The sequence below is a fragment of the Megalops cyprinoides genome, chromosome 22, assembly GCF_013368585.1.
Source record: "Megalops cyprinoides isolate fMegCyp1 chromosome 22, fMegCyp1.pri, whole genome shotgun sequence".
NCBI lineage: Eukaryota > Metazoa > Chordata > Actinopteri > Elopiformes > Megalopidae > Megalops > Megalops cyprinoides.
The window spans coordinates 19283823-19303661 of NC_050604.1; the positions used below are offsets into that span (position 1 = coordinate 19283823).

Here is a 19839-nt window from a genome sequence, read left to right on the forward strand (position 1 = left end):
CCCTGCCCACCCCTCCAGGCAGATCCACCAGCAGCTACCAAACGCACACAGACGGCAACACTCAAAAGAGCGCAAGCTGCAAGCTCTGTACGGATAAAAAGCATCTCTACCGCGGGGTCAGATTCACAAATATTTTGTTCACATTCTCAGAATTCTGATACGGGTCCAGATTTGGAGTTAAGGTTCCACAGAAGCATAGATGCTTATAGTTTTTTTTTTTTTTTCCTTACGTAATCGTTATCAGATCACAAAGGAATTCTTTGGTTACTCTTTTAAAAAGCAGCCATTTTTCTTTAAGTGTTCCGCACGACAGAACAGCACAGAAGGCTGCGGAGTTCAGGGCCGTTTGGCAAAGCCCTTACGAGTCCACTGCTGCTCCCGCCCTGCATTCCTCCTCCCCTCCCTGCCGAACCCCCTCCATCAGGAACATAATCTCCTAATCACAAACTCGCCTCTCGCATTCAGTGCAACAATGACTGTGGCCGTGCTCACGGTCCTGATGGGTCCCTCAGTCTTCCCCTCAAAACCCCCGCCCCGATCCCCACCCCCTTTCCAAGTGCAAATGCTTCGCAATGCGGGATCGCCGCGATGGAGTCAGTGTCTGTAGTCTGCGGGCCTCCGGGTCAGTGCTTGCAGGAGACGGCCGAGTCAGAGCTGAAATGATTTGAGGAAGTGCAGCTTTCGTCCGCTCCTGGGGTTCTCTGCGTGTGAAAGGCCTCTTTGTCAGCATTGCTACAGGAGCAGAGGTACTGTGGGCGGGGCGGGACGGGGGAGGGGTGGGGCAAGCGAGGCAGGGGGTGGGGCAGGGCGGGGCGTGACAGGGGAGGACCCCTGACCCTCGCAGCAGTGTGAGGAGTGTCCCGGTGTGTCACTGTCCGGAGCGTTACGTGCTGGGGCTGGGGGCGCCCCCCTTGGGGAGCCCCTGCCCCGCCAGCTGGGCCCGCAGCGAGGCCACGGTGTCCAGCAGCGCCGCCCTCTCCAGCTCCAGAGACTGCACCTCCTGCTGCAGCCGGCTCTCGCTGCTCACCAGCCCCTCCACGCTGGCCTCCAGGCTGTGGATCTTAGCGTGGGCCACCTGGGAGGAGGGGAGACGGAGAGAAAAGGGGACGTAGATCACACGTGTTTCCTTCACACGTTCAGGGATCAAGACTACTTCAGGAGCAACGCTGCGTTGTACGGTATAGCACACAGGTACAGTTGTAGTATAGCACTCAGACTAACCAACCACTGCAAAACACAAGGCAAGCATGGTGAAGGGTGACAACACAAGCTAAGGAGGAGAGTAAAAGGGGAGTGGGGAAGATTCCTGTATGGGGGGGTGGGAGGAGAGGACAGGTAAGTGGAGTAAGGGGCAGTATGGGGGTAGGAGAGGAACATGGGTGAGTAGGGTGGAGCACTGTATGGGGAGCAGGAGGTGGAGGAGGGGGCTGTATTCGGGGTGGGGAATAGAAGAGAAGGGCAGGCGAGCGGCCCAGGGAGCTGTGGCGTTACCTGCAGCTCCTCCAGCAGGTCTAAGTTCTGCTGCCTCAGGCTGCTGTTGGTCTTCTCCAGGTGCGCGGCCCTCTGCTGCTGGCTGAGAGGGGAGGGGGCGTCCAGCAGCTCCTCCTGCAGCACGTGGTACTCCACCTCATACGCCTGCAGTTGCTTGGATAGGTCCATCTCAAACACCTGCGCAGCACAGGGAGAAAGGTCAGAGGTCAGGGGTCAGATGGCTACAGACCAGCCTCCCCAGGTCAGAGGGAGAGCGTCACACGGTGGGTGGCTATCTCCCGGCCCAAAGATCATTATCCCTCTGCTTTTTATAAAGCTACTACCTTACATTATTAACATTTAGCAGATGCTCTTATCCAGTCAGTTACAAAATGCATCTAGTGAAGTGGAATGAAAAGTTATACAGACAGGACATTACTAACCACACATGAAACAAAAAATTCAAATCCCATCATTTAATGCACACCTATCTCTACTAGCTAACTTGTGCCTTGTCTGGCCAACTACTGAATCCTGGTCTTGCAGCACTTCTAATATTGTTGACTCCTTGTATAGCTTTTTGCTTGTGTTGTACTTTGCCTCACTTGTAAGTCCCTTTGAATACAAGCAATGAATAAAGGTAGTGTAAAATACAATAAGTGCAAGTGCCAAACATAAGACTGAGATCACAAGGGTGTACCTGGTTCAACTGGGTCTTGAGCTATGTGGACGCTCTTTTGAATTACAGGATTACACTGTGTACATATTTTAGCACATTGAATCTACTCCCTGAAAAGAGGTGAAGGGCACCTGGGCCTGTTTCACAATTCACTCTTACTTTCTCTACTGTATCAAGCAACAGTTCCACATCAGCCTTTTACACCAAATAGCTGAGGCTGTTGGGAGCTAGGCGTTGGTGGTCGGCAAGCTTATGGCATGATGTAGTGGTCTGTGGTGGTCTTTGGTGGTCTGTAAGTGGACTGTAGTGGTCTATAGTGCTGGTCTGTGGTGGACTCTGTAGTTTGGGGAGCCCAGGCGGTGTGTAGCAGAGCCTTGACGAGCTGAGGGTGGGGGGGGGGGTAGAGGGAGGAGGCTGGGCTAGTCTGAGCACACACCAGCACAGATATCATCTTGCTTATGGGCACGCTCAGGGAGTTTCGCGGATGACCCAGTTTGTGGCTGTTTTGCTTTTTGGTTCCTATTCATGTCATTCATCCATCCTCTGTGGCTGTGCTTAGTCTCCTGGCCCGCTGGATTCCAGTGCTGCACTTTAGTTCTTCGATTGGAAGCACAAAATCACACAGATGTTGCACAACATAAGGCTAATGTAACTGGGAACAAAAAAATAAACAATAAAAATATGGATTGCTTAATTTTGTCACTCAAAAGGACAAACATCTCGACAACAAAAAAGCCACATCTCCGCGACGCTCCACACATACAGTGAGAGTGGCCGTGACACAGACAGTGAGCAGCACAAGGCCTCACAAACACCTACGTGTGCTAAACATAGACTAAACGTTCATAAAACGTGTCTGTCTGTGTGACGAGAGAAGGGCCGCATTCGTGTTGCTGTCATTCCCTGAGTGTCCCGGCCCTGCGTGTGTGAGCATGTCAGCGCTGGGGTTGTGCAGGCCTTTCACAGACACCACGCTGACGGCCGGGCCCCTCTGCAGCGCCTCTCAGCTGAGCCGCTGCAGTCCGACTTACTGCCGTTTTCCACCCCCGGCTTTATTGCTGATGCCCCAGTGGAGTTCCACACACTGAGAGCCAAAGTGCATAAAACCACATTACAACCCTCCTGACATAGAAATCTCAGATTTTTTTGCTGTGCTTTTTTAAATCCTTTTTTGGAATCACCAACTGTACTCCTCACTTCTCTGCAACACAAATATGAACGCAAACCTCCGACACACTTGTATGCAGCCGGATGGCTAGTTTACGCACTACAAATCCCATCGTGCACCACAGAAGGGTGAACACTGATTGGAGGAGAGGTGATTCACCACTGACACCACCTGAGTGACTTGCAGGTGGCTCACAAAGTGCTAGAGGGAGCCAAACTGTCAGGACGTGGAGACCCTGGCCGAAAAAACACACCCTATCACGGTAGAACAAAGTAACTTTGCTGCACTGCTACGGAGATGACACAGTTTTTCCAAGAACCTGCACAAAATTATGGATGTGCGTGTGCCTCTGTGACACACAAGCAGTGCCCTAACCATTAACTGCGGGCAGATGAAAGCCGCAGGTTAAACCCTACCTTCCCCCAGGGTCAAGTGCGAGAGCTTTTTTCCTCAACTGTCACTGTCACTTTGCTGTTAAGGGTAGGGTGACACAGCCTTGCTAAATGTAGGAGACCCAGTATGGCCTGTTCACTGCCACCCCCTCCGCCCGAAGCCACACACCCATCAATCAACGACAGAGAGAAAAAGAGAGACTTGACCTATTTGTTTAAACAAAGAGCTTGGAAAAATATGCTATTTACATATTTACAAGTAAGAAAACAGAGAGAGAGAAAGAAAGAAAGAAAGAAAGAAAGAAAGGGAGGGCAGTGACACACCCTGGAGCTTGGCAGAATTAGCTGAGTAGATATCACCCTTTAGATGACACCTAAACAATGACTGCACAACATTCCTTCCTCTCAGCCTTATTATACAGCGAGAGTCCTGGCCCATCATTAAGCCTAATGTGCCAAATATTCAGACATATCAGTTTATTGTGTAGAAATATTTTTTTCTACATTTGGCTCACTGACCTCATTGCTTATTTATCCAGTTAACAATAAACTGTGCTATGACTAACTTACTGGTAATGTTCTGAATGTTTATCACCGGGGTAACCTGAACACTGAACCCTCCCACACTAAGTTGCAACATTTACCTGGGGTTTGATTACTGGTGTGTGTGTGTGTGTGTGTGTGTGTGTGTGTGTGTACAGGGCAGATTACTACTGCATGACCTAACCGCATGTTATTCCCATGTATTCCTGTCGCTCATGTGCCATTGATACAGGTGTGCAGATTAGTGTGTTATTGGGTGGAATCGTGGCGTAGAAAAACCAAACTACTTCCTTAACGAACAAACAGAGCACTGCAGGACACCCTGCCCTGTGGGACGCGCCTTTGTGAGGTCAGACGAAATTCAGCCGGCCGCAAACGCGCACGTCTCACTGCTCACGCACGGCAGAAAACACCCAAGGAAAAAAAAAAATCATTCTCTCAGAGAGATATGTGTGAAGTTTCTCAAGCACTTCCAACTCTGAAATTAAGTATCATTTCCTGTTTACAACACAAACCCACAAACCCACCCAGACTTCAGTGTTCCATGGACACCCAACTGCAGCAACACCCACATGAGCAAACCAGCAGTTTGCTGTAGTGTACTCTGTGAACGTACGGTGGCGATACTCACACCTAAGCCCACATATAATTAACACATAAACACACTTACATTGTTGCATCAACTTCCACACCTCAGGGGCTACACAGGTATTTGTACAAACTGCCAGATGATTATTGAATTTCTACAACACACACACACACACCTGCATGCGCACACACGTGCATACACAAACCCCAATGTCTGCTCTTACACATCGTCCTCTAAGTAATGTGAGTGCTGTGCTGATATGCCCTGCCATACCTGGTTGATTGTCTTCTCCATCTGCACCAGGCCCAGGTTGGGCAGGGTGGTCTTGATGAAGTCCACAATGGCCTCCAGGTTGTCGTGCTGCAGGATCAGAGGCTTGTGGCTTCCCAGCAGGCTCAGTGCCACCTTGAAAATGACCTCTGAACCCTGGAGGAACAGCATGTCTGGGGACAGAGGGCAAAGGCCAGTCTCAGAACGACAAACCAGGGAGCTGTTGCTCAACCTGCAGTCTTCACAGGCGACAGACAGGTCCTGGAAATTCTCTGTTTAGCTGCCATTAAACAGCAGGGCTACTCCACTTATGCTGGTTTTCATAAGTATCTTTAAATGATTCTCCAGCACTCATATAAGTTCAATTTGTGCAAACAGATGAAGTGGTTATGAGTGCAGGTGATACAAGATCCTGCAGACTCTATGGCCCTCCAGGACCAGGGTACAGTAACCTTGCTACACAAGCTCACAGATTTCCACTGCCACAAATGTAAATTATCCTCATCCTGGCCATTTGACAAGGTGAAGCGTAAGGAATATACAACGCCTATGGAACATAAAAACGTTTTAATCACATATCTGCCAGAAGCCATCACATTCAGCTGGGGGGAGGATTTTGCATCTGGGTTTGAAGAGTCTGATCAGGTAATGAGTTTAGAACCGCAGCTCACGATAACAACGAACAGAAAAGGAATAGAAATTAATAGATAAAAAGAAGAGCAGTGGTAAACCCGGCATGCACATTCCCGCAGGGTGAAGGGGGGATGGGTACAGGGTGTGAGCTCATCGGTGCCACGGCGCAAGGGAGGCGAAAATGTCAGAGAGCAAAGCAGGAGATGTAGGAACTGACATTTACCGTGGCCACGCCCACCACTCACCCACGCCAACGGCACCCACCGCCAAATCCACAGGGAGATGGAGAGATCCGCGTGGAGGAACAAACACAACCAGAAGCCAGCGGCGGGAAAAGAATGCGAAAATAACACCGGAACATCGCTCAGAGTCTGACGCGGAGATCAGACGAGGCCAGCACAGTGACGGGGCTCAGGCATGCCAGAGGTGAAGGATTGCCAAACCTACGCCAGTGTCTGACAGCGGCTCCGTGCAAAAGCCAGGCTCGCCGTGCTCAAAAACTAAAGCGGCGGTCAAGGAATGCACACATATGCAAACATTTACGTGACTTCGTGGGGGTTGCTACACGCCTGCCAGGAAGTAAACGCCCGGCATGTTCTACGGAAAGGAGTCCTAGCAAAACATGCGGTTCAAACAATGCATTCATGACAGGAGAAAACGAAAATAAAGACTCAAGTAAGGGGGGACAAAACAAAAAACCCTGAATGCGGCCCCGTCCTTCATCCCTACGTACCAAAGACCCGGGCGACAAATCCCAGGGGGAAGTGTGAGGCGAAGGCGGTCAGGAACCAGGGGGCGGCGTACAGGCTGGGCCCGATCTCGTACTGCTCCAGATGACAGTACAGCTCCCGGTGGTAGTCATGCAGCAGTCGGGACAGCTGGTACATCTGGATCTGAGGGGAGAGGAGAGGGTGGTGGAGGGGCGATGCGATGCATGTGTGCTGGAGTCCAATGCACACGGCTACGCAGCCTAAAAACAGGGCTGGGGAAATGCTTAATGCAACTACCACGCAGACACACACGCACGCACACGCACACACGCGCGCACACACGCACACGCGCGCACACGTACACACACACACGCACACACACACGCACGTACACAGACACGCTTGTCTGTGCAAATACACACAGACACACACAGAAAGACAGACAGATAGATACCCAATTACACAAGCATGCACACACACATACACACACACTCAGACAATTAGATTAAGACAGACAGCTACCCACCCACACAAGCACGCGCGCACACACACACACACACACACACACACACACACACACACACACACACACACACACACACACAGAAAGACAAACAGACTTACACAAGCATGAACACATGCACACACACACGCAGAGTTAAAGACAGACAGATACCCAATTACACAAGCATGCACATGCACGCGCACACACACTCAGACAATTAGATTAAGACAGACAGCTACCCACTCACACAAGCATGCGCACACACACATACACACACACACACGCTGCCAGTGGGAGCCAGAAGGCCATACCCACCTGCAGGATGATCATGTCAGGGCGGTATTGCTTCCGCAGGCCCATGTCGAACATGAGGAACTTGAGCATGTTGAAGGCCTCCTCCTCGCCCATGTGGAGCAGCAGAACCCCAGCCACGAAGCTCAGGCCCTGGCAGTACCCCACCTCGGGGTCCAGCAGCGAGTACGCCTTCAGCAGGTTGTACAGGGACAGCTGACCAGCCCCCAGCTGGGCCGAGAAGTAAGGGTGCGTGGGGAAAGTACGACCTGAGAGAGAGGAGAAGAAATCGGTCGTTCTGTTACAGTGCAGCCGCAGCTGTTCTCTAAAGCGATGTATCAGTAGGGTACCTCGGGGTTCCTTGACACCACATGTCAAATTACTTGGAGCTTATGACTCATTTTCAGATTTTCAAGAAAACAGTCAGCATATGTATGACAAGGGTTTAGTAGGACATACCAAGCACATGACTTAAAAAAAAAAAAAAAACTGCCCTTTACAAAACAGATGTCTGAGAGCGTGGCAAGTCAAAGCAAATGCTGTCTCTGGGTTTTGGTTTTTCATACAAGTGTCCCAGGGGATTTACATGTCTGTCTGAATGAAAGATAGGCAATTACCCCAGTAACATCACTGTGCAATTTTAGACAAGTGTTAGACTGGAAGACAAGGGTTATCCATTTGTCATACAGTTCCAAACCTATCCATTTACCCTGCACCCCACACCTGAGCAGGCAACAATCACCCTCACCTTCACAGTCATTGCAATTAGATCATGTGTATTTACAAAGACATATTAGGCAGGTGTTATAAATGCACTGGAATAAAGTCCAACAAAATATGCTTTTGAGATATGATGTACGCCATTCACCTTAATTCAAGCAGATAAAGCAGTAAGATTATTCCCTCCCGTCATCTCAAAGATAAAAATTCAAATTATCCAAAGCGAAACATGATATAGTATACTGGTGTGCTGGAAAAGTGTCATTGCTGTTCCATCAAAACAGTTGTTTTAACCTAATATGACTGAAACCCGCAAGCAGGATTTGAGGGTTTAACTCACCAAAATAGAGACCTGTCAAAATTTGACTATATAATGATGCCATTGCATCACTTAAGTCAAACAGAGAGCATTCCTTTAAAAATGGACCAAATTGCCAGGTGTGAGCGGGGTGGGGGGGCCTCACAGAGGGGGCTGTGTGAGACAGTGAGCATTCTTGAGAGATTTCCCCCCCTTTTTGTGGAAAATAACCAGCCTTTCAAACACAAGGGCCTGTTGTGAGAGACTGAAGCTTCTTCCTTTGTGCGCGCCTGTCTTTGCTTTGATGGAATCCAGTTCATGTCATACTGTCACATCGTATTTACAATGAGCCCTTTTCTCCGCACCTTTGCAGGTATTTCCCAACAAAGGGGGAAAAGCGCTGTTATCAAAGCGGGATGTTGGAATCTGAAAGAAAAAAAACAACACTGCCCACCTCTGCAGGGCTTCAAAGCCAGACAAATCTTGTGTGTGTGCGTGTAGAGGTGTCTAAGCAACAGGCTGAGGGACCAAAAAAAAAAAACTTTTACCCACCCAGAAGTGCAATCCAATGCATATCCCAATATTGACAATTCTGGTACAATGCACTGAGTAACTGGTTAATGTGGGCGCTGATATATAAAAGCTTTGCAGCAGACCCTCCCATGAGCTTCTGAAAGATCCTTTGACGTCAACGTGTTCGTTCACCTGTCCCCGCTGTCTGAACACTAACACCGTCCCACACACAATAAATTCTCTTTTGTTGCACATGCTCCATCGTGCTTACAGAGGAATTAATCCAGCACAGAAGGATTGTGCTGTGAGACATGTTTTCTGACATGCCGTTCTCTCTCTGTGTGTAGACAGTGGGTGTGGGACTGGGTTTGGCTTTTTATGGCAGTGTGTCTGGAACGGGCGAGGATGGGGCGGGGCACGGTGGGGGGCTCACCCAGGTCGATGAGGATGGCGTGCTGCTGGGAGGTCAGCTGCTTCAGCAGTTCTTTGTAGGGGGTGTCTTTGCCGGGGGGGCGGCTGGGTACCCGTTGACTCAGGAGGTACTGCTCTGACAGGAACTTCCAGATCTCCCCTCTGTGGTACCGGGGGACTCCTGACCGGGGAGGGACGGGGGCAGGGGTTACAGGAGATGTCACATGACAGATCACATGACATTAAACACACATGGCACTGCCCTGCTTTGCCTTGCCTTTCCCACCTCTGAGAGAGCAGAGTAGCAACAGCTGGCAGCTCCCCACGACTGAAGACCTGCTTTAGATAATTACAACGATGCTGGAGATTATGGAAGATGATGATAGTGATAAAACTGATAACAATGATTATGCGTTATGATGATACTGATGATGCGAGGCAAACGAACTATAAGCACCAAGCAATTCAGTGACAACCGCAGATACAACAACACGATGCACATTAACTCTTACATAAAACCCACACAGCGCTTTTAGCTCTGTTGTAGTCCAAGTACAGTATTCAATCAGGTTTTATGGTGTAGTGTATCCAGTTTCAATCTGCTACGTACATTGGTCTGAGTGTGTAACAATCACTTAAGCCATTCATCCCATTTATTCTCATCAGTATTTAAGTAGAAGAGAAGGATCAACAATCTGAGCAGATGAGACTTCTGAACTGTTCAACAGCTTGACTGGCAGGGCCTTGTACCTAATGAAGGACAGAGGCTCACTGATCAGTAATTGGTCCTCGCCCCCCAAACAGATAATACAGAATGGGACAGGCTCTATTCCGATGGGACATTCCGTTCCTCAGAATCAGCAAGTTCTCAAGACACAAGGTTCCCTTCTGCAACCTCCAGCTAGGGTACAGTACGTTACTGAAATGGCCTAAGTCCAGTAGAGAGTACATGGCTTTACATAAAAAAAAACTCATCTGACACACGTAGCCTCGCGGACCACCTAATGAGCAGCTGACAAGGAGACCACCAATAAAGAAGAGCTTTTGCAACCATTTCCTCAGCCAGCCAATGAGACACACCGCTCTGGCTCTAGCCTCCTCTAAAAGCTATTCCCCCTACGTTCAAAGAGCTCTTATCTTGGATTTAGTGAGTTTAGAGGATAGAGATTAGCCTGAGTGGCTTTAGCTCTGATATGGCAGATAAAACACTAGTTTAGAGTAGCGATAACTGAGGATTAGCGTATGACTCCAGACACCTGCAGCTAAGGTGTAAGTGATGCCCAGAGGTAACAGTGGGTGCGGTCTTACCCTGTCCCACAGCTGTGTGGATCTTCTCCCTGTCGAACTTTATCTTCGCCCGGCCCGCGGTGCCCAGCATCTTCTCCCACACCAGGGTGACCTCCTTCAGGCAGGGCGTGATCTCCTCGTAGTCCAGCTTCAGACGCTTGTTCTGCAGGTCGCTCTCCGAGGCTGAAACATACAGACACAGAGCCCGGTTTAGGAGCCTCGCACGCCTTTCAGAGCCGCGTCCCCACCCAGTGACAGGCACCGCAGTGCCCAGGGCTCTGAGGGCATGATGATGAATATTTCACACAACCCTCAAATTTTCTATGTATATTTCAGTGGAGCTGCTCTGCACTTCACTGAAATCTATCAGAATGCCAGACAAATGCTGATGAGATCCTGTAATATTCAATCATCGCTTCTCACTAAAAAGCTTTAAGCTTAACTGCTAAATTCAAATAGCAATGACTTTTTCAAACACACCACCGCTACCACCATTTAAGATGATACACTTCAGAGAACTGAGGGGAAATTTGTGTATATGAGCCTGTTTTCTGTTCTTTTAGGGTTACTTCAGTGGAGCAAAGGTCATAGTCTTTGCCCAACCAGCAACTGAAGCCTGTGACACCAAAGTTCACCAGCACCGATTTACGAGAGGGAAACAAAAAAACCTAAACAAACTCACGCAAAGAAACCATTCAAGCACTCTGAACGCTCATGAATATTACAGGTCCTGAACACAAACGAGGTGTTGCTCGCAGGCCAAACCGCACGCGCTTCAGAGCACCACAGTTGGGTGACTTCTACGCTCCAGGTTATGGGTGTGACCACTTTCCATCACACCTCAAGTCTCCATTTACGTCACTCTTTCCCATGCTCGGAGTCTGCTTCAGGTGCTCGCTGAAGGGCGTCTGCGCCAAAAAAGCCTGCAGGCCTCCACTGGAGCAGGACGGGCGCAAAATAAACCCCCTCTGTCCGCAACGTGAATATTCAGCAGAGGGCTTACGGGCCTAGGCAGTGCCCACGCCGCTGTTGCTCATTAAACTAAAAACCGTTCAGAGGGTGACGCAGTCGGAGGACATCAACGTATACATAGCGCACGCTTCTAATTCTAACTGTTGGTCTACGCTTAATCTTCCGCTGAGGGTGCGGCGCGGACACAAACTGACGTGGGGAACATCTTGATCGAAATCTTTTTTTTTTTTTTATTTTGTGGAAGGAGGTGGGGTCGTTGCATTTCTCACCAGGTTGAGCAACCTGCAACCCGTCCACACGGCTGAGACAGAAACGCCGAAACCGCAGCAACATGGCGACAGAGCCCTTCTTCCTCCTTAAAGAGAGTGTGCGCGCCCCAACAGCCACGCTCGCAGCCCTGGCACAAACAAGGGCGGTGCAGCAGCTAGATTTTTATCTGCCGCTCTCTTAACTGCAGACAGGTCGTTTCAGCCATGGGAATGGAAGCAACATGCCCGAATCGCGACGCTGATAAACAAGGAACTGCCTATCACGCTGCCAGCCAAGTCACGGTCACCGACCGCCGCGACTGTTCGTGGAAAAACTGCACGGTGCGCCCACCCCCGTGCTTAGGGATTACGGACGACCGGTCTGTCTCTAGAGAGACCATTGACCTGCCCCTGCTGTCCCGACGGCAGCCCTGTTCTTGTTTCTGAGCTCCCAGAATTCAACGGTCCCCACACAGAGGTCTTCGTTAAGCATCAAGGGCTGCCGTTTCATCTGTCCAACCTGGCCGACACACGCATTTTTATCTTGAACAAATACAGCGCACAGCGCGTGGCCCTTATTGGAAAGTCTCCTGCTTTTTAGTAATTTACACTTTGCCTTTTAATTTGACAGGTCGCTCACCGAAACCATTACACCTGACTTCTGGCTGAGGAGCAGCTACCTGTAGAGGCTTCCTGTGTGAGCGCAGGCACGTGCATAAAGGTGAGACCAGAGGTGAAGGCCTGACTTCCGCCATCTCTGACAGCGTCGCCACGCGCGGCTTGCGCGAGCTCGGGGCGCAGCGGGGGCGTAGAAACGCACGCTTGGCCGCACCGCGGTGGCGTGAGAGCGCGGAGACAAGAGCAGCTACACTGACACAGACAGCAATAAAATGACAGGAACTCCCCCCAGCAACTGTCCCTCCCGTAACAGGTCCCACCCTTCCCTCAGCTGTTGTTCTGGGGCAGCCAGCTCGGCCTGGACACCGCCATGTGCTCACACGCCCCACCGCGGACAAGAGGGAGAGAGGGAGAGACGGAGGGAGGGTGAGGGAAAGAGCAAAACAGAAAGAGAGACGGGGGAGGGACACACCCTTTTGACCTATATACTAACACTAATTCCTCTTTTTTTCAATCTCATTACTGCTGACAGGGTTTGGTGGGGTGAGGCACTAGGGAGACAGTAACGCTCATTGTATGCTCTATTTCAATCCAAATCCACCGTACTGCAGTTCAGGGTCCAGTTGCAATGAACAGCAGTCTATTCAGATTGCCATTATCGACATGATACATTTTTTGCAGCTCTTTCTTGGCAAGATGAATGTATTTCATGAGCGGTGGGTGTGCATATTCGTGCATCACGTTACATTACATTACATGCATTTAGTAGATGACCTAATACACTCGACATCCAGCTCAAGAGGATAGAAGTGTATCCATCCAAGTTATATGCGCAACAGCGACAGACCAGTTTCGTGACACTCCTAGATCAGCAAGTACATGCATAGCACCATTCAATCATTACCACAAGTTAACATGTGCTAATCTGAGTAACTAAGACAGCCTAGAAACTATGGGAAGTCGTCAAGCACGTTCATAACCATATACCACAATTTCACTAAACCGCACAAATTTCTGCAACTTATCCATAATTCATGCAGTATTTTTCCTCTTCTTCAGCATCTCTGGGTGGGGAAAGTGTTCCTCTGGTGACTGAGATGCTCAAGTTTCCAATCTCTTAAAATTTGTTGGCCTATAGGTCACTCAAGAGCATACATCAGCCAAGCTACTGAAAACCAGATGAGGCAAATGCAATTAATCATTTAATGTGAGTCAAAGTGACTAATGTGTATTAGCCAGTGAACCCATTAAAGCAGGAACCACAGTAGTTCACATCTCTATGGTCTACGCAGATCTACATTGTTCACACACATCTTCATGGTCTACATGGCCTCTGAAGCTTATTTTGGGGAAAAACATTTGGAGTTAAACAGATACATGTCCCTCTTGGCCTATCATATTACTATAGACAGACTGGCATGGTTAAACATGTCCCCACCATATTTTTATGGTGAAAAAAGTAATGAGCAGAACAGGCTACTTTGTTGCCTGTAAGCCAAACCATAACTGACAATTACACTAACTAACCAATCGAATTTGCAATGCTGGACTGCAGTAGTCAGAAAGTTCAAATCATATTCGATTATCCTTAGGACCACCCATCTTGACAGTTAGCTAAGCTAATGCTCTGTAAAGCGGGTACTGCAATGTAAAAAAATCAATTTTCTAAAAACTCCACATCAGCAGGAGAATGTGCTATAACTACATCACCACCACCAGAACCTGACAAATTCCAGCTCTCATCCAAATTTACTGCTGCAGCTCCAAGTGTGCGGTTCTTTGGCAGGATTACGCCCCGTGTGCCAATGACAACAAGCCCAGTTAAACTGCTTTTTTCGAGGGTAAACAAAATCAAGCCAGCCAGCATCTTGTCTCTGTTTACACCATGTCTGAATTCGCTGCGCCTGATATCATTTGAGAAAGATTCGAGCGACACCACAGATTACAACGAGATCATTCTATGAGTCATTAAACTTCCCACAACCACAGTAAGAAGGGTGTTTTGTTCTAGTAGATTTGAGATTTAATAGGCTGTTATTAGTTAAGATAAATTGATAATAATTGATAATTACACAGGCTGAGTAGATGATTTATAGCAGGCTATCTGTTTGACGAAATGAAAACAATGCTCTCAACTGAGAATAAACAATTAAATAATAAATCTTCCCATTAAAATGTCATTTCTATAGTTCAAGTAAACATGTAATTTTCAATCGTTCCCAGGTGAATTATTTTAATTCAGTATGTCTGGTTTTCCATTTCTTTATAAGTGGGTTTTGTTGCAGGAATAATTTGTTTTGACATCAGGTTTTGGCTCGATTTGCCTCCCCACCTCCACCAGCGTTTGATTACTGCCACCATCGCTGCTTTGTAGTAGCGTGCAATGCGTCTATTACGTTAACCGTGCAGAGCTGGTCATTTCAAACACTCATGAGATAAACAACTCCCGCGATTTCCAAACCGCAAACCCTGCAGATCCCAAGCAAAGAAGCCCCGTCGTGTGCTGAACTCATGCGAAGAGGCCTAGCCTTCAAGAGCACTGAGTACGTACTGACAGCTGGGCAGACTCACCCCGAGGGAACAGCGCCGAACAATAACCCTGTCAAACTCAGACATGTTACATGCCTTGCCAAACACAGATTACGGGAGCACAAAGGCTACCATTTCCTCGATCAAGTTACCATAAATGAACAAATGCAAGCACGCCCATAATCTCTTCATTTCTCCGCGTCTCCCCCGTCTTTGTCTACCTGTCTCCCCCATTCAAATGCCACATTAAAACAGACATAAACTAGCGACATACAGTAAGTGACACGAGATCTCATAGAGCACATTGCAGGATCAGGCTTCAGCTTTCTCTATACTTTTATTGGCGTTTCATTCTCAATGAAAAACAAACATTTCGCAATTCGCCGTCACCTCCGTTCTGACCCAGCCTTTTAACAGCGAGACCGCGGGCCTCCGTGCACTTCTTCACTGTTCATTTTTCTAAATATTGACGGACCAAAGTCCAGGGCCTACGTTGAGCGCTTGCGCCGCCCTGGACGGCCACGTATGACCCGGTCCTGAACGTTGCCCTCACTGACAGAAGCTGCTGTGCAGATCGAGTGGGAACCGGGAGGAAAGTTCCGCTCCGCCTGCGTGCCAAGCATTGCGCCGCTCCACTTCACCACCCCGCCCCCCCCCCCCCCCGGGTACCTCATCCAGCGCAGCGGCCCCGCCCACCTCACCAGCCCCTCTCCAGGGCAGAGCGGTTGCCAAGAGCAGTTGCCAAGGACACAGGTTCAGTAACCACACCCCTCCCCCCCAAGATTCCGCACAGATAAAAAGACTTCTATTTTGCACGCTTGGCACAGCTCGCTGGCAGCCTGGCGAGACTCCGCCCAACACACCCTGCCTCCGAAACCCTGCACGAGCGGAGCCGCAAACAGGCTGGACACCATCTGAAACAATGAGCCCATTAAATAATAGTCATCACCGCTCTCAATCAGCGGAGGGAAATCAGTAGTTTACAGTACGTCACAACAGGAAATTATTCTTAAACTCACTGGAAAAGGTCAATGGGTATTTAAAAATGAAGTTAAAAGTTTGTTAAATTGGTCATATGTCCTTGCACTTACCAACCAAAAAACACTAATACAATAAACAACCATTTTAATGAAACCCAAACATACACTTCTTGCACCATTCTCAGTGCGGACCTATTCAGCTTTAAGTAGCTAGTACTTTGGGGCCAACACATCATACCCTAAGGAAAGCATTTAAGCAGATGGAGTTCTGTAAAGCACGTACTTAAACACTGCCCCACAGCGATAATGGCTGATGTACCACTGATCACTCCGTAGATGCCTTTGCAGATGCAGAGGGAACATACAGAGCATTGGTATATTGGGATGTCAAACTGAAGCACTATCTAAATTTAGTGTAATTATTTGGTAAGCAGGCAGTGGGTGCATTTTCTTAAATGGACTTCAGTGTTGCGTGGTACAAAGTGTTCCCCACCGATTGCCTGGCAGCCGGGTTCATCACTCCTTTCCCATAAGTCTTTGCCTTGTGATTGTTCTCCTACTCCCTGCCCACCCCTAACAATCAGCAGGACAGCACCACACCCTTAACAACTCATAAGCCCAAGAACAGATCCTGATAAAACAGGGAATCCCCAACACACATACACACACACACACACACACACACACACACACACACACACAGAAACAACTTCTTCTGAACTCCACCCAAAACACTGAAACACACTTCAGTTCAGTTCAACTCCATCCCTCCCTCGCATGGGGTTATCTCCTTAAAGGGGTCTCCGAAAAACAAAAACAGAAAAACGGGGTCAGCCCGTCGCCTCCTGCGTCAATATTGACCCATTTTTTTCAGGAGCTACGCCCTCCTCAGAAGCCATCTGCACCTCTCTTCGAGGTGGAAAAGCGTGACTGAGAGCGTCCCGGGATGGGCGGAGGTGGGGGAAGAGGCGCCAAGTGGGTCAGGTAGCGTGACACACCCTTTACTGAAACCTTTCTTAGAGGAGATAAAAAGACCAGCCTATTTCCCGCCAATTACAGCCTGTTTACCGCCCCTTCATTTTCGGCTCGTCCCACGTTTGTGTTGCAGTTTACAGTACCTCTATGCGCGTGACCCTGGTTATGACATTAGCAATCATGTAACTATTTGATGTGGTGCATAGGTGCAATGGGTAGAGAACCGAAGTGTCAATATTACATCGGTTTCAAACTACAGGCGGCAGGTGAGTTACGGTAAAAACAAGAGCGGCTTACCTTTATATGAGGAGCTTTCGTTTGATTATTATCATGAACCCTTCGTGTTCTGAATGTTTTGCAGAAACACAAATCGTGTTGACATAAACGCGGTATCGGTAAGGCTATATTTAATTTCTTTTTTATATGAGTACAATTAAGGCTTATCCATTTGCAGCTGATTTCTATTTAACTAACTGCATCTGTAATGGTAAAGGCCAATCAGATAATGTTGATATTATCAATGTCTTTTAATGTGACAAAATTTCATTGCAACAGTCCATAAATCGTCATGACTAAGTATGTAAGAACATACCAACACAGAAGATTTTGATACAGATATGAATTTTTACAGTTATGTCTGCCATGTTCACACAGTGACATGATGCGTGATGACCATGCAAAATGACATCAAGAGTGTGAACCTGACAAAGTGCAAAGCAAAACCTGCTGTTCGTCGTTCTGCTCGTCTCTTTTAAAATAAAGTGAAGATCTACTACTGATTCAGCAGAATCTTTTTTTCTGGAGACTGTGCAACAGTCAGCCTTCAACTCAGCCGGCTTTTTAAATCTTTAATTCATTGCTTGCCGCTATCAGCACTTCATTGACGTTGTGCACAAGTTTCTTCGTTTTTTGAGTTTAAATGATGTCTGTTCCTGTTTTAATCATTTAATCATAAATCATAATCTGCAGGTGTGGTGATGCTCGGTTGTTAGATAGTGAACGCTTCCTGTACATGCTGTGTGGATGTTGACACCAAAGTTACCTCCAGTTATTTGCTGTGGCCTAGAGGAGCACTGATAACAGGCCTGGCGCTATGGGGGTGCTTAGGGGTGCACTGCAGCCCCAGACGGACCTCAGTGCACCCCCAGTTGTATCCTTATATCCCGATGTCTACATAGTATTTATGGCTCTTTTGTGCACCCCTGTGGATTGCAATTGCACATCTCTGTATTTTTCTCCTGGCGCCGAGCCTGCCAGATCAGTGGGCACGTCTATTCTTTTCCTAAGTCAGACGGTATAGTGAATAAGAATGTAGTGTGAGCAGAGCTAACCCCGGCCCTGGCTGCCCCTTTCTTACTCGCGCCATCCCCCCTCTCCCTCTCCCTGCCTCCCCCTCCCCTTCCCCTGACTCACCCTGCAGTTTCTGGTTCTCCCTCTCCATCCTCAGGAGCAGGATCTGTTGCAGGATGGCTTTCCTCCACAGCTCCCTCAGCTCCGCCCCGCTCCGCCTCCGCCTCTCCTCCGGGACCGCCCCCAGCTGACCGTCGCCACCCCCAAGCCCCGCCTCCCCGGAGGGGTCGCCTCTGTCTGCGGGGACGGTGGGGGAAGATGAGACACAATCACATACACATGCCAGTTAATCACAGCCACTAACTCACACTCCGTAAAGGTCAGGGAGTCCCAGCTAAAAAGCCTTTGCTCTCCATTTCCTTTGTAACAGGAGCAATGTAGTCCCAGTGCATGATGGGGGAAACCTCACTTCATCAAAGAAAACTCACTTTGCTCATTAAAACTTCACTTTGTTAGAGGAAATCCCACAGAAGGTGCAATTAAGCATGGGCAGAAAGACAACAAGTGTTACTGACACAGGAGAATCCCAGGGACTAGTGCAGCATTCACTGCAGTAAATAACTTCTGACCTGTTTAAACAGTCCAAAGACACAGGATTCCCTGAGCAGGGTGGTTCTTGACCAGGGCTGCGTGTAACCTTATTTAGGCATGTTCCAGGGACTACAGGATCTCATATAACGATTTCTCAAATTTTCCAGGCTTTGCGTTATCTAACAGAATGACCCGAGCAACGCATCCATCAGATAGCGATTTATGGTATTTACACTACTCTGTCTAACTGTGTAAAACGCCATGTGCGGTAGGGTGTGGCTGTCAAGAGTAACTGGTGTGTGTGTGTGTGTGTGTGTGTGTGTGTCAGGGTGGGGGAGCTAAAGGCAGGAGGACACATTTTCAGTGAGGTGGAGCTGAGGTTACGCAAGACAAACCACACTGCTGAAAGAGGTGCGGTGAGGGCCGATATCGGAGGACTGTGCTGTGCCGCGCCGTGCCAGGGCCGCCCGCGCGCCCCTGAACATCGCACGCGCAGCCATCGGGCCACTCGCTCCGACGGCGCCTACGTCGCTATGGTCATTACCTCTGCGGTGTAATCACATCCCGGGATTTGCATGAATGGTTAGGACGGGTCTTTGTGCTTTCCAAATATTGCAGAATTCACTTCCTGTTCTCTTCAGCTGATATACATACCCTCACGACATTAAGTGACTCCTTGCTATGTAAATACAGAAAATGTCTACCATCTCATTCTACTGTGCTGTTTCGCTGGGGTCTATGCACACACACCATGAGGATGCTAACAGGCACATACGCGCACATGCATGCGCGAACACACATTCACGTGCGTGCGCACACGTGGACACGCACAAACACACACACACACACACACACACAAACACACACACACACACACACACACACGCACAAACAAAACTAAAAACACTCTGCTGGGCTACACCCAAACTACAGGGTGGATCTCAGACCTCAAAATACCCTGTTTTGTTTAGGGAAAAGAGACACTCCCCGACACAGGAGTTTGTTTTTTGTTATGAAGCCTTCAGCAGATCTGATGCATATCCAGCCCTGGCCGCCTGGAAAATAGCAGTCTGAGGCACTCAAACAACCCCAATTTCACGTCTTCTCTGCTCATGGCACATGGCTAACCAGGCCAGAGTGTACTGAACCACACTACT

The 19839-nt window shown here is 48.7% G+C and overlaps 1 protein-coding gene across 3 annotated transcripts in view; it reads right to left on the reverse strand.

The window, feature by feature from the left end:
* Window positions 1–208: 208 nt before the first annotated feature.
* The window catches only part of tbc1d1 (TBC1 (tre-2/USP6, BUB2, cdc16) domain family, member 1), a 58835-nt gene continuing 39204 nt past the window's right edge, over window positions 209–19839 (reverse strand). For all 3 annotated transcript variants that reach the window (XM_036516884.1, XM_036516882.1, XM_036516883.1), the window contains 8 exons: window positions 18215–18388; window positions 10501–10662; window positions 9215–9373; window positions 7275–7519; window positions 6478–6637; window positions 5115–5284; window positions 1492–1668; window positions 209–1075 (listed from right to left, as the gene is read on the reverse strand). In XM_036516884.1, coding sequence (XP_036372777.1) covers window positions 884–1075; window positions 1492–1668; window positions 5115–5284; window positions 6478–6637; window positions 7275–7519; window positions 9215–9373; window positions 10501–10662; window positions 18215–18388 — 1439 coding nt within the window. In that variant the 3' untranslated portion in view covers window positions 209–883. The remainder of the gene's footprint in view (window positions 1076–1491; window positions 1669–5114; window positions 5285–6477; window positions 6638–7274; window positions 7520–9214; window positions 9374–10500; window positions 10663–18214; window positions 18389–19839) is intronic.